The 14,981-nt window shown below is 32.2% G+C and overlaps 1 protein-coding gene across 1 annotated transcript in view; it reads left to right on the top strand.

The window, feature by feature from the left end:
- LOC122135480 (nuclease EXOG, mitochondrial-like) overlaps positions 1-10,989 on the top strand; it is a 14,912-nt gene extending 3,923 nt beyond the window's left edge. Inside the window, exons 3-6 of the mRNA XM_042714925.1 lie at positions 5,841-6,000; positions 6,125-6,214; positions 7,952-8,122; positions 10,191-10,989. Of these exons, the coding sequence (XP_042570859.1) occupies positions 5,841-6,000; positions 6,125-6,214; positions 7,952-8,122; positions 10,191-10,655 (886 nt within the window). The 3' untranslated portion in view covers positions 10,656-10,989. The remainder of the gene's footprint in view (positions 1-5,840; positions 6,001-6,124; positions 6,215-7,951; positions 8,123-10,190) is intronic.
- The last annotated feature ends 3,992 nt before the right edge of the window (positions 10,990-14,981 follow it).

Here is a 14,981-nt window from a genome sequence, read left to right as displayed (position 1 = left end):
GAAATAAAAAGATTTTTCTAATTTATTTTATTTTTATTATTTTTTTTTAATGTTTATATAAAAGAGTAAAATTAGATAATTTTTAGTGATTGATTTTTGTGGTGAAATATGACCTGGGTGTGATTGGATGAGTTTTCTGAGATGTGTTGTGTTTAGATGGTTTGCGTGAGCTTCTGAACTCATGATCCGTGTCTTCTGTCAGGAGGGAAGGGAACGTGCCTGTGTTTCTGAGCCTCGCTGAAGCGACCACTGCGCCTGCGTCACGTCTCTCTCTCTGTCTCTGCCTGAGCCTCGCTTCGCTGTTCTTACCTGCAGAAAAGAAGCTATAGAAGATATATATGGAAAACTTCTATATAGATATAATCAAAATGTGAATCTTCAAAAGGACCAGCTGTAACTCTGGATGCAATCTTTGGTCCAGGTTTTACCTCAGAACTCACTGAAGCAGTGTTTATAGCTGTGACGAGCCCTCCACAAACTCCACAAACTCATCGTCTGTGCTTCATTACAATCTCACACAGATTTAACTATGTATTCGTCTGTGCTTCATTACAATCTCACGAAAGATCTGAGCTGGATTGTTTGAGTTTTGGGAATATTACAAGAGTATATGATATGTCATCCGGTGTAAGCATGAGTTTAGATGCCTAAAAAGCTCCAATTGTCGTTAATGATGGTTATTTAAACTTGAAGCGTTTAATATAATATAAACCTGCTCAGTTTGGCTGTTCTTTCTTTATTTTTCTATTATGATATGAAAACCAAACGTGAAAGTGTTTGTGGAGTTTTAATTTTAACAAGTATATCCAAAGCTAAAGCTGTTAATAAATCTATCTTATTGTTTTTTTTAATTTTTTATTTTATGTTTAGTCTTTTAAGTTTAATGTAATTGTTTTTGTTTTTATATTGAATAGGCATTTTCTTAGAAAATTAAAATATTTTTTTCCATATATAATAATCACTATATCTATCTATATATAGTATATATCTATTAGTATCTATATATATAAGATATATTATATATATAATATATCTTGGATATAATATATGGAAAAAATATATTTAATGTTTTTTTTAATTTTTTTTATTTTATTTTTTATTTTTTGTTTTTTTATCATTTTCTTTCTTATTTTGTGGTTTATATATTTTTTCACAATTTTATTTTGTGGTTTATATATTTTTTCACAATTTTATTTTGTATATTTTTTTTCTTTTTTGATAATTTTCTTTTTTGTGGTTTATATATTTTTTTACAATTTTATTTTGTATTTTTTTTTTTTTATAATTTTCTTTTTATTTTGTGGTTTATATATTTTTTCACAATTTTATTTTGTAGTTTTTTTTTTCTTTTTTGATAATTTTCGTTTTTGTGGTTTATATATTTTTTTTACAATTTTATTTTGTAGTTTTTTTCTTTTTTGATAATTTTCATTTTTGTGGTTTATATATTTTTTTTACAATTTTATTTTGTAGTTTTTTTTCTTTTTTGATAATTTTCGTTTTTGTGGTTTATATTTTTTTACAATTTTATTTTGTAGTTTTTTTTCTTTTTTGATAATTTTCGTTTTTGTGGTTTATATATTTTTTCTAGTTTGTTTTATTTTGGAGGAAGGGTAGGTTTTTTTTCTTTTTGATAATTTTTTTTTATGTGGTTTATATATTTTTTATACAAAATTTTATTTTGTATTTTTTTTTTTTTATAATTTTCTTTTTATTTTGTGGTTTATATATTTTTTCACAATTTTATTTTTATTTTTTTTTCTTTTTTTGATAAAATTGGTTTTTTGTGGTTATAATATTTTTTACAAATTTTATTGTTGTAGGGGTTTTTTTTTTCTTTTTTGATAATTTTCGTTTTTGTGGTTTATATATTTTTTTTTACAATTTTGTTTGTAGTTTTTTTCTTTTATTTGATAAACTTTTCATGTTTGTAGTGGTTTATATATTTGTTTTACAATTTTAATTTTGGTAGGGTTTTTTTTTTTTCTTTTTTGATAATGTTCGTTTTGGGGGTGTTTAGTATATTTTTTCAACAATTTTATTTGTGTACGTGTTTTTTTTTGCATAATTTTCGTTTTTTGTGGTTTATATTTTTTTTTACAATTTTATTTTGTATTTTTTTTCCTTTTTGATCATTTTCTTTTTTTATTTTGTGGTTTATGTGTGTGATGTGTTTGTTATCTGTTTTTTATATATTATATGGTATGTATCATAGATTATCGATATAATAAAATTTATATATTATATATAATATACTATATAGTATTATATAATATATATACTATATATATATATATATTATTATTTTATTATTATTATTGTATTATACGTATTATAACTCGTCAAAACGCCGAAGAAGATTCAGTCCAGGTGTTGACTCCTCCTGCTCCACGATCGGTCAGGTTGAGACGGAGTTTGTCGAGGGGCTGCTGTTTCAAACGCTGTTCTCCGTTTTCCAGAATCATGTGAAACTGTTACGTGGTGTAGGTGATCTTCACTATTGTAGCTGAAACTGTAGAGCAGACATGGCTTGTTACTACTGATTTTAACAGAAAAGTATACTAAAAATCTGTCTAAGACGGGATGTAATGCGAGTGGAGGTCGTGTGATGTCTGGACTTTGGAAGTATGTTAAATGTTTCTATCTGTCAGAAGCCTCTGGTGAATCCACAGCCGTCGTTGTTTCCTGTCAGGAGCGTTGTAACACCAGTGCGTTTGCAGTGGATGCCGTTGTTTTTTACTGTGGTGATGTAGAGCTGAGCATCAGACTGTGCTCGTTTCTCCGCCGACACTGGTCTGCCAGCAATAATACCAGTGATGAATGTGAGGGACACAGATTGATGCCAGGGTGTTTGAAACAACGCACAGACCGACCGCTCTAGACAAAACACTAGAAAGATTATTTCACTTTATCTTTTTGTATATTGGAACGTACACTAATTAAATACTGATAACCGCATCATTTGAGCTGCGTGTTCATCTCTGAAATCTGTTTAACCCCTCTTCACAAAAAAAAGCAACAATGTGGTTGATACACGCAGCAGTACAATGTATTACTTATTTATTATATATTATTATTATTATGTATTAGTTATTTCTATAGATAGATAGGATAGAATCAGACTCAACCGGTTGTATAACTATATGAAATAAGTATGTATTAAAAAAATATTTTAGTATATACATGTATTTTTAATCTATTTCATATTATTAGATATTTAATTATTAAATATAAAGTTGCAATCAAAAATTAAACATGCAATATTAAAACTATTATATACGATTAAATGTAATTAATGGCAGGTTCATGTTTAATAATTAAAATATATATTTGAAATTAACAAATTAAATACAAATGTAATGTATTGAAATTAACAAAATTCAGTATAAAACTAATATAATTAAATACTTAATGTTTAATAAATGTAATTTTTTATATGTAAATTTGTTAATTTAATTAAATACAAATGTAATGTATTGAAATTAAGTATTTGTTAAAATTATGAATGTTGATATTATAAATACATGATATACTTAATACATTCATTATTTAACATATGTTACAATAAAAAAAAATTGCATATATACTATAAAAATTATATATATATATATTATATATATATATATATATATATATATATATATATATATATATATATATATATATATATATATATTATATATATATAATTAATTAAATATATATTAATTTTATATTTAAATGTTAATTTCACGTTTGTATTTAAATGTAATTAATAAATATGAATGTTGTATCATAGAATGAAATATAGAGTTAATACATTTATATTAAAAAATTATAAATTAAAATATGAATTTGAAATCAGCAAGTTAAATATAAATATAATATTTTGAAAACCCAAAATTAAATATAAAACTATTATATAATAAAATATTTATTATATATTAATTTTTATATTTAAATTGTTGAATTAAATATGAAAAAAAAACTATTTATATATAAATATAAATTTAACAATAATTTAATTGAAAATAACAAAATTAAATAATATATATAATTAACTAATATATAATGATCATTATTACACGTCATAATGCTTCTGAGATCATGAGTGCATGTGTATGTTAGTCTAAAGTCCAGCTGTAATCACTGATCTATAATATATAGTATGATATAATATAATATAATATAATATAATATAATATAACATAATATAATATAATATAATAATATAATATAATATAGATCACAGTGTGATGCAGCGCTCGGAGCAGTTCTTGTGTTGTTGCGTTGTGTTATGTGTAGTTCTTGTGTTGTTGCGTGTCTCGGCCGCAGGTGACTGCTGCAGCTGCGCTCTTCTTCGCGGGCTGAGTCGCGTGTGTTTGTGTTTCTGTTTCTGTTTCGTGTCTGATGGGATTTTTGATTTAAAATCATCATTAAGTGTGATATTTCGTGATGCGCGCCGAGTGGTGATCTCGGTGAGTTCGTCTGCGGCTTGTGCTCGGGCGCCACTTCCCCCCCCCCGGTGTCGCAGCTCATCTCAAACCTATTTGTATGAAGAGCAGGAAACAGACTCCAGGTAAAACATCACAAAGAGACACTTTACTGAATAATAAAGAGATATGACCGCACACGTTTATATAACAATTATTAGTTCATGTACATCCATAAAGCGAGACCGGGGTCACATATTATTATTATTATTATTATATATTTTTTTTTTAAGTTTGTTTCTGTAAAATGAACAAACCTTAAACTTTTACTACACGCATAAAGCTTTTAAATATTTCCATCGCTTATTGTTCTGGAAAAATAATTATTTATTTACTTATTTTATGTATTTTTGTATTTTTTACGGTTTTATTTTTTTATTATTGTGTCTATTCAGAATGAAAAAAAAATTACAATGTTTTATTTTTATTTTCTTAGTTTTATTATTATTATTTTTTTCAAAAGGTTCATTTATAATTTAAAGTCATTTATAATTTATAAGAAATTTGGTTAGGTTGGTTAGCTAAATTCTTATTTTGCTTTTTGTTTTTATGATGTTATTTAACTTTTTTTATTATTTGGATAATGTTAATGTTATTTTGTTAATGTTTTTTTTTATTAATTATGTATAATTTAATATAGGAAATATATATATATATATATATATATATATATATATATATATATATATATATATATATATATATATATATATATATATAAATAAATAAAAAAAATACACCTTTCTATCATTCAACCCAGTTTTCTGTTGATATAGATTTTTAAACCCATCCAAAATAAAAATAAAAATACATAATCTTATGAAATAAACTTCCAAAATAAACAAACAAAAAATGTTTCATTTTATAAAATAATCTTCCAAAAAAAAAAAAAATAAATAAACTTAAAAGTTTCCAAAATTAACTTTCAATTAAATTAAATAAAAAAATAAAAATACCAAAAAATACAAATTTAAAATAAAATATGATAAAACAAATGCAAAATGTGAATTTTGTGGACTGAAAAAATAAACAGCTATATAAAATATATTTCTCTTAAATCTGAATAAATCTCAGTAGTATTTTGTAGGATATGCAAAATACTCTATTATTATTTTTTTTGTAAATAATATTGTAAAACGATCACTTATTTATTTATTATTTATTTTTTTACTTTTTTTTTTTTTTTTAGAGTTTGTTTTTGTATGTTAAATTTATAATTTTTGTTTTGTGCATAAATAATTTCTTATTTTATTTTATTTAGTTTTTTTATTTTATTGTGCGTTAGAGTTTAGTGCATTAATCTGATCCGATCTTTATATCCTTCAGTAGTGAACGTTTGAAGATGCTTGCTGTTGTGTAAATCTCCAGACAGCTCGCTCGTCCCATCGAGCGCTTCTCGGGCTTTCCGCAGAAAGCGGCGCTGAGACCCGGTTCTACGCTGAACCACGCTCTGTCGAAACGATCAGACGCGCGCGGACGCCCGCGCGGGGGTGGCAGAACACCTGAGCCAGCTTCAGGGGATTGCTGGGTGAGTGGGAGTTGTGAACACCGCACGCATGCGCCGGAGACTCTCGCTGACTCCGTCCCTCCTCCACAGGTCACGCAGACAGAAAACACTGCAGATTCAGACCCGACCCCGGCGTTCTCGGAAGCTCTTCACGCGGCACGGAAACACGGATTACCTGCGCAGCGGCTGGTCGCGCGGACACATGGCCCCCGCCGGAGACAACAAGAGCTCTGAGGTCTCACACAGCACACAGAAATCAGACAAGAACAGAGAAATAAATAATGCATTAATATACATTTAGTTTCTCATGCAAAATAGAAAAAGCACATAAAATACCACACAAATATATAGTTATTATTCATTTATTATACATTTATTTATTTATTTATTTATTTATTTAGACATGAGCATGCTTCACATTTATGGAGGGATTTAACAGACTAAAATAAATATATATATATATATATTAAATGAGATTGTTAGATGCATTATAGAATGCTGCAATAAATCAATAAAAGTGCAAAGAAATGAAAGCATTTTAACATTAATAGAAAATACTTTTTTTCATGTAAAATGAAAAAAGCACACAAAATGAGCCTTAAAATAAAAAAAAAACATGAAATGTGAACTGAAATACACAGTTATATCATACATTTATATTATTATTATTATATATTATACATTAACATGCTTCAACTTGGGATTTAAATATATATTGAAATTATTAAATGCGTTAATGTTGCAATAAATAAAAGTGCAATGAAATGAAAGCATTTATAAATAGAAAATGCATTTATTTTTTCATGTAAAATGAAAAAGGATGATGTGAAATACGCCTTAGAATGAAAAAAGCCCATGAAATATGAACTGAAATATACATTATTATTTATTACATTATTATACATAATTATTATTGTTATTATTGTGAAATTTTTTTTAAATAAAATAAAAAAATATATATTTTTTTATTGTGATAAAATTTTTTATCCATGTGAAATGCCACATGAAATATGACCTAAAATAAAAAGAAAAAAATGAAATACGCACTTATATATATTATTATACATTTATTATACATTATTGTTGTTGGTGTTGTGTGTATATATTATATTATAATTTTTTTATTATTATTTATTTATTTATTTAGACATGAGCGTGCTTCACATTAATGGAGGGATTTAACAGACTAAAATAAATATAGATATATTTATTAAATGAGATTATTAGATGCATTATAGAATGCTGCAATAAATAAATAAAAGTGCAGAGAAATGAAAGCATTTATTAATAGAAAATACATTTATTTTCTCATGTAAAATGAAAAAGGATGATGTGAAACGCCTTAAAATAAAAAAACCCAGGAAATATGAACTGAAATACACAATTATTGTTATTATTATTGTGTGTGTGTGTGTGTGTGTGTGTGTGTACTGTATATATTTGAAGATGAGCATGCTTCAACTTTATAAAGGGATTTAACAGACTAAAATGCATTTATAATGAAATTATTTAATGCATAATAGAATGCTTCAATGAATAAATAACTGCAAAGAAATAAAAGCACAAATAAATAAGGCATGAAATGCATTGATTTATTTATAAATGAATGAATGAATGAATAAACGAATAATAAAAAGGGACATAAAATGAAAAACTTCATGAAATACACACCCTGAAATAAACTGTAGCTGCTAAGACAAATATACAAATATATCTCAAAACTCAAAACATCATGAACTGCTGTAATCAATGTAAGCATGATGAGTACGAATACGTCAATAAACCGTGTGTGAGATGTGTTTGTTCATGTAAAACTAATACCACAGTGTTCACAGTGCACTGTACTCGTAGTTATTCTGATGTTTCTGTGGACAGCGAGCGATGGATGGAGGTTATATTTTTTCTGTATAGTCCATCGTAGAGCTAGGAATAAGAGAGCGGGGTTGTGTTATGGGTCTGTTTTGTTTGAGAGCCTGTGTTTTTGGTGTTTGTGTTTGTGGGTGCTGCTTGTGATGATGTGTTTTTAAGGCTGGAGATGTACTGCAGAGATCTGACGCAGAGCTTCAGTCACGTCTGGATCGTCTCTGGACCGCTGCTGCTGCCGCGGACGCTCGAGAACGGCAGCAGAACCGTCTGCTATCAGGTCAGACCCACAGCGGCCTTTCCGTCCAACACCGTGTGAAGAAATGAGCGTTATTAGGGCTTAAATCAAGAATATCTCTTTAAAATCAAGTCCGTTTAAAACTTTTTTTTTTCTTTGTAATGAACCGTTAACACAAAAATCAAAAAGGAATCAAAGAAATTAAAAAAAGAGACACATCAAAAATAATAATAATTATTATTATTGCATGTATTCATGTCTTTAAAGTCTCTAATTTTGTATAAAATTTTGTCTGATTTTTTTTTAGCATTTTTCTGTGTAATAAAGCATATAATAAGAGAATAAGGCCAATAACACGGTCAGTATAATTTGTTTATATTTTTTTGTCTTTGTAATAAAGCAAAGCACTTTTAAGTGCTTTTAAGGAAAAGGAATTTATAATGGTTAATTTTGTGTTTAATTTATTTTTAATGTATTTTCAATGGAAATTTGCAAAAAATGGAAATTAATGCAAATACAATAAATTCATGTCAATGGATAATTTTAAGAAAACTACACATCATGGTATTATAAAACTTTGTCAGATTTTTTTAAAGCATTTTTTCTTCATAATTAAGCATATTCCTAGAGAAATAACAAAAATAAGGCAGATGACACATACAAGTGTAATTTGTATATATATATATATATTTGATTTCTTGGGAGTTTTTTTCTTTAGAAAGGAAATTAAGAGAAAAATATAGAAATACCATTGTAAAATTAAAGGCAAATAGCATATGTCAGTAGATCATTTCATTAAGAAAATGACAAACATCATGGATTATTATTATTATTATTATATAAAGAATATCCTTAAAATCCTATTTTTTATTAATTTTTTTCTGTTCTGAACACTTCAGCTTCACGCAGACATGCTAGGTCTCCTTATTTTTGTTTATTCTGGGAAGTGAAGGCTTTTGAAAAGTTCATTAAAAAACGCAGCTGTAATAATAATACGCGTCCAGTAGGCGGCGCTGCTGCTCTTCATGAGTTCCTGCTGAGCTCGAGACATCAAACGCTAGTTTAATCAGATTAGAGTTTCTCTTCCTCTGAAATGATAATCCATCTCATCTCATCCTTAAATCATACTTGAAGGAATAATTCACCTGATTGTTGAAAAGCAGATGTTTAGAAGTATATTCATGCTGCTCTTTTCCTGATAATGGGGGGACAGATGCTGTCGAGATTCAAAAATGACAAAAAAGTACCATAATAGTAGTCTGTAAGACACTATTAATTGTTACTATATTATATTAAGTCATAAATGATGCACAAGTCATATGGATTGCTGTAATGTTGCCTTTTTCTACTTTTTTAAAGCTTGACAGTGTCCTTCCACATTCAGTTTTAATGCACGGAAACTGTTCAAATAATCATGTTTAAGGAAAAATAATGTTCAGCTTTAAATCTAGAGAGCAAGTGAATGTTGACACCTTTTATGTATGAATAAAGTAACTCATGATTTTTTTATTTTTTTTTAATAAATATTTTACATATGAATTATATATAAAATATATTTTATTTTTTATTGTTTTTATTTTACTTTTATTATTATTATTTTTTTTTTTCCATTCAAAAGTTTTGGGGTCAATTTTTTTTTTTTTTTTTTTTTTTTTTTTATTCATCAAGGATGCATTAAATTGATCAAAAGTGCCAGTAAAGACATTTATAATGTTACAAAATATTTCTATTTCAAATGAACACTGTTCTTTTGAACTTTCTGTTCATCTGTGAATCCCGAAAAAAAAATGCATCACATTTTCCACAAAAATATTGTGCAGCACAACTGTTTTAAACATTGATAATAATCAGAAATGTTTCTTGAGCAGCAAATCATCATATTAGAATGATTTCTGAAGATCATGTGACACTGAAGACTGGAGTAATGATGCTGAAAATACAGCTGCACATCACAGAAATAAATTACACTTTAACAGAGATTCACACAGAAAACAGTTATTTTAAATAACAATAATATTTCACATTTTTTACAGTATTTTTGATCAAATAAGTGCAAGAAGTAATTCTTATATATTGCACTGAACACCAGCGTTTGCAATCTACGTTTCAGCTGATCGGGAAGGACGACGTTGCAGTTCCCACTCATCTCTACAAAGTCATCCTGGCTCAGAACGACTCGTCTCCGGACTCTCTGGCTCTCGGAGCGTTTGTTGTCCCGAACGCTCCGATCGGCTTCGAGCGTCCGCTGACAGAGTTTCAGGTGAGTCTGTCTGATCTGGAGCGCATGTCCGGCCTGACGTTTCTTTCTTCCCCGTTTGTGGCTGTGGAGCGACGCGAGCGGCTGAAGAACCTGTGTGACGTGGACTCCTGCCAGCTCATTGACCTCGAGCGCTTCACGCTGTACATCAGCGGCCGGAAGGTGGCCAGCGCCAGGACCCTCGCGCGGCTGGAGAAGATCATGACGGAGCTGAAGGATGCAGGCGTCACACCTGACCACTACCTGAGCAACCTCTACCTGGAGAAGAAACGAGAGCTCGAAGAGAAAGAGGAGCGCGAGAAGAAACCAGAGCCATGAGAGTGCTGAATTTGATAGTTTTCCTTCATTGCATCGCAGTATTTTGTTTATTTTTTAATTGTTGTTTTAGCATTCGTTAAACATTCATCAGTGGGACCAGACACACACTCAGAGAGTCTGAAAGTTACTTGAAACATTGGGTTGATCACTAATAAAGTCTTGTGTTTCTTATTTGCTGCTGTTGTTTTGCTTATCGTGCTAGATTCATCTTGGAAATTAAGAAAATCGTAAGTACTGGGAATTTTGTGTTGTTTGATCATTTTGAGATTTTTGAACAATAACCACTGCCAATAATCGTCTGAATTCTAAATAAATATTGATATAATTTCAGTTATTTTATGCAGTATTTTTATTTATTTTATTTTATTATACTTTATTTTTTGGTCACTAGGAAGTTGCTAAGGTGTTCTGGGTGGTTGCTAAGGTAGTCTTGGTTGCTAAGATGTTCTGGAGGGTTTAGGGTGGTTACTAGGAGGTTGCTTATGTGTTCTGTGTGGTTGCTAGGAGGTTGCTAAGGTGTTCTGGGCGGTTAGGAGGTTCTGGGTGGTTGCTAGGAGGTTGCTAAGGGGTTTAGTGTGGTTACTAGAAGGTTGCTTAGGTGTTATGTTTGGTTGCTAGGGGGTTGCTAAGGTGTTCTGGGCGGTTAGGAGGTTCTGGGTGGTTGCTAAGGGGTTTAGGGTGGTTACTAGAAGGTTGCTTAGGTGTTATGTTTGGTTGCTAGGGGGTTGCTAAGGTGTTCTGGGCGGTTAGGAGGTTCTGGGTGGTTGCTAGGAGGTTGCTAAGGGGTTTAGTGTGGTTACTAGAAGGTTGCTTAGGTGTTATGTTTGGGTTGCTAGGGGGTTGCTAAGGTGTTCTGGGCGGTTAGGAGGTTCTGGGTGGTTGCTAAGGGGTTTAGGGTGGTTACTAGAAGGTTGCTTAGGTGTTCTGTGTGGTTGCTAGGAGGTTGCTAAGATGTTCTGTGTGGTTGCTAGGAGGTTGCTAAGGTGTTCTGGGCAATAAGGATGTTCTGGGTGGTTGCTAGAAGGTTGCTTAGGTGTTCTGTGTGGTTGCTAGGAGGTTGCTAAGGTGTTCTGTGTGGTTGCTAGGAGGTTGCTAAGGTGTTTAGGGTGGTTGCTAGGGGGTTGCTAAGGTGTTCTGGGCGGTTAGGATGTTCTGGGTGGTTGCTAAGGTGTTCTGGGTGGTTGCTAAGAGGTTGCTAAGGTGTTCTGGGCGGTTAGGATGTTCTGGGTGGTTGCTAAGGGGTTTAGGGTGGTTGCTAGGGGGTTGCTAAGGTGTTCTGGGCGGTTAGGATGTTCTGGGTGGTTGCTAAGGGGTTTAGGGTGGTTGCTAGAAGGTTGCTTAGGTGTTCTGTGTGGTTGCTACGAGGTTGCTAAGGTGTTCTGGGTGGTTGCTAAGAGGTTGCTAAGGTGTTCTGGGCGGTTAGGATGTTCTGGGTGGTTGCTAAGGGGTTTAGGGTGGTTACTAGCAGGTTGCTTAGGTGTTCTGTGTGGTTGCTAGGAGGTTGCTAAGATGGTCTGGGCAGTTCTGGGTGGTTGCTAGAAGGTTGCTAAGATGGTCTGGGCAGTTCTGGGTGGTTGCTAGAAGGTTGCTAAGATGGTCTGGGCAGTTTAATGAGGTTCTGGGAGGTTGCTAGAAGGTTGCTAATGGGTTTAGGGTGGTTGCTAGGAGATTGCTAAGGTGTTCTGTGTGGTTGTTAGGAGGTTGCTAAAATGGTGTGGGTTAAGATGCTCTGGTTGTTAGGAGGTTCTGGGTGGTTGCTAGAAGGTTGCTAAGGGGTTTAGGGTGGTTGCTAGGAGGTTGCTAAGGTGATCTAGGTGGTTGCTAAGATGTTTTGGGGGATTGCTAGGAGGTTGCTAAGATGTCAGTGCCAATAATTGACTGAATTGTAAGTAAACATGAATATATATTCAGTAATTTTAAGAATCTAATTTGCATAATAAAGTAAATAACTAATTATTAATTTATATTAATTTTTTTTTATTGTTTTTAAATGACCGTTCTATTTTGTAAATTTTTTGTGTTTTTTGTGAGTATTTTTTTTTAGAAAGGAACATTTTAAAGAGAAAAAAATAAGAATTAGAGAGAATTGATACATTATGAATAATATTCTGCCATTATGTGTATAATCTGTAATCACGTAATCCATAAAAAGTAACTGTAATCTGTTTGAGTATTTTAGAATGTAATCTGATGACATGTAATCCGTTACCGCCCAGCACTGCTGGTGTTGCTGTTAGTTGCACGAATGATTTGATCTGATCTTAAAATCAATGTCTTCAGCGCTCAGGGTCTCTCGTCTCGTCTGGTCTGACGAAGGACTCGCAGTATCGCATCTCGCCGCAGCTGCACTGAACCCTTCTGACAGGAGTCGCGTCTAACTGCATTTGACGTTCAGATTGCGGCGCAGGAAAACACAGGAGATGTCTGAGTCTGCTGAACTTGTCAGAGTAGCACCAGGTTTTCATTCTGGGGAAAACATCTTCTCGATCAGCTGCTAGTTAAACGTGTCGAGCTGGTTACCTGGATAATAACAAACATCAGCTGTGTAAATGTGATTTTTCTCATCTTTGTGCCGAGGAGATTGTTTCTGCGGATTCCTGTGATCATGTGACCTCTTTGTGAGATGTTCACTGAAGGTCAGAGGTCATGTGAGTTCGTGTGACCTCAGTGACCTCCAGAGCAGAGTCAGAAATCAGCTGGTTTTGTTTTATTTACATTTATGCACTTCAGCAGATGCTTTTATTATTATTCACTATGTCTGATTAGATCTGTAGTCACTTAGCATTTTATTTACATAATCAGAGCTGATTTTTATAGAAGCCCAGTGAATAAAAAATAAAGGTAGTTGCTCACAATTCTTGACTTTTTTCTCGCAATTGTGACTTTATTTGCGAGTTTACATCACACAATTCTGTCTTTATTCGCACAACTGAGTTTATTTTTTGATGTTATTATTTTTTTTTTTATATTTGTTTGTTTATTTTTTTGGTTTTTTTTATTTATGTATTTAATTTTTGCTCACAATTGCAAGTCTATAACACAATTCTGACTTTGTAACTCGCAATTGTGAGTTTAATATCCTGCAATTCTGAGAAAAGAATTGTGAGAAAAAAAGTCAGAATTGTGAGATGAAAAGTCGCAATTACCTTTTTTTATTTAGTTGCAAAAACTTTCTTCCACAGTTTTTATTTATGTTAAAAAAAAAAAAAAGCTATTCATATTAGTTACACATTCAACAACACTGTTCTGGTTGTTAGGAGGTTGCTAAGATGTCCTAGGTGGTTGCTAAGAGGTTGCTAAGATGTTCTGGCTGGTTGCTAAGATGTTCTAGGTGGTTGCTAAGATGTCCTGGCTGGTTGCTAAAAGGTTGCTAAGATGGTCTGGCTGGTTGCTAAGAGGTTGCTAAGATGTCCTGGCTGGTTGCTAAGATGTCCTAGGTGGTTGCTAAGAGGTTGCTAAGATGTTCTGGCTGGTTGGTGGGTTGTTGTGGTTGGTTGCTAAGAGGTTGCTAAGATTCCTGGCTGGTTGCTAAGATGTCCTAGGTGGTGCTAAAGAGGATGCTAAGATGTCCTGGCTGGTTGCTAAGATGTCCTAGGTGGTTGCTAAGAGGTTGCTAAGATGTTCTGGCTGGTTGCTAAGATGTTCTAGGTGGTTGCTAAGATGTCCTGGCTGGTTGCTAAAAGGTTGCTAAGATGGTCTGGTGGTTGCTAAGAGGTTGCTAAGATGCCTGGCTGGTTGCTAAGATGTCCTAGGTGGTTGCTAAGAGGTTGCTAAGATGTTCTGGCTGGTTGCTAAGATGTTCTAGGTGGTTGCTAAGAGGTTGCTAAGATGTCCTGGCTGGTTGCTAAGATGTCCTAGGTGGTTGCTAAGAGGTTGCTAAGATGTCCTGGCTGGTTGCTAAGATGTCCTAGGTGGTTGCTAAGAGGTTGCTAAGATGTTCTGGCTGGTTGCTAAGATGTTCTAGGTGGTTGCTAAGATGTCCTGGCTGGTTGCTAAGATGTTCTAGGTGGTTGCTAAGAGGTTGCTAAGATGTCCTGGCTGGTTGCTAAAAGGTTGCTAAGATGGTCTGGCTGGTTGCTAAGAGGTTGCTAAGATGTCCTGGCTGGTTGCTAAGATGTCCTAGGTGGTTGCTAAGAGGTTGCTAAGATGTTCTGGCTGGTTGCTAAGATGTTCTAGGGGGGTTGCTAAGAGGTTGCTAAGATGTCCTGGCTGGTTGCTAAGATGTCCTAGGTGGTTGCTAAGAGGTTGCTAAGATGTTCTGGCTGGTTGCTAAGATGTCCTAGGTGGTTGCTAAGAGGTTGCTAAGATGTTCTGGCTGGTTGCTAA

The sequence above is a fragment of the Cyprinus carpio genome, chromosome A24 (assembly GCF_018340385.1).
Source record: "Cyprinus carpio isolate SPL01 chromosome A24, ASM1834038v1, whole genome shotgun sequence".
Classification (NCBI taxonomy): Eukaryota; Metazoa; Chordata; class Actinopteri; order Cypriniformes; family Cyprinidae; genus Cyprinus; species Cyprinus carpio.
This window is presented reverse-complemented; position numbering and strand designations above follow the sequence as displayed.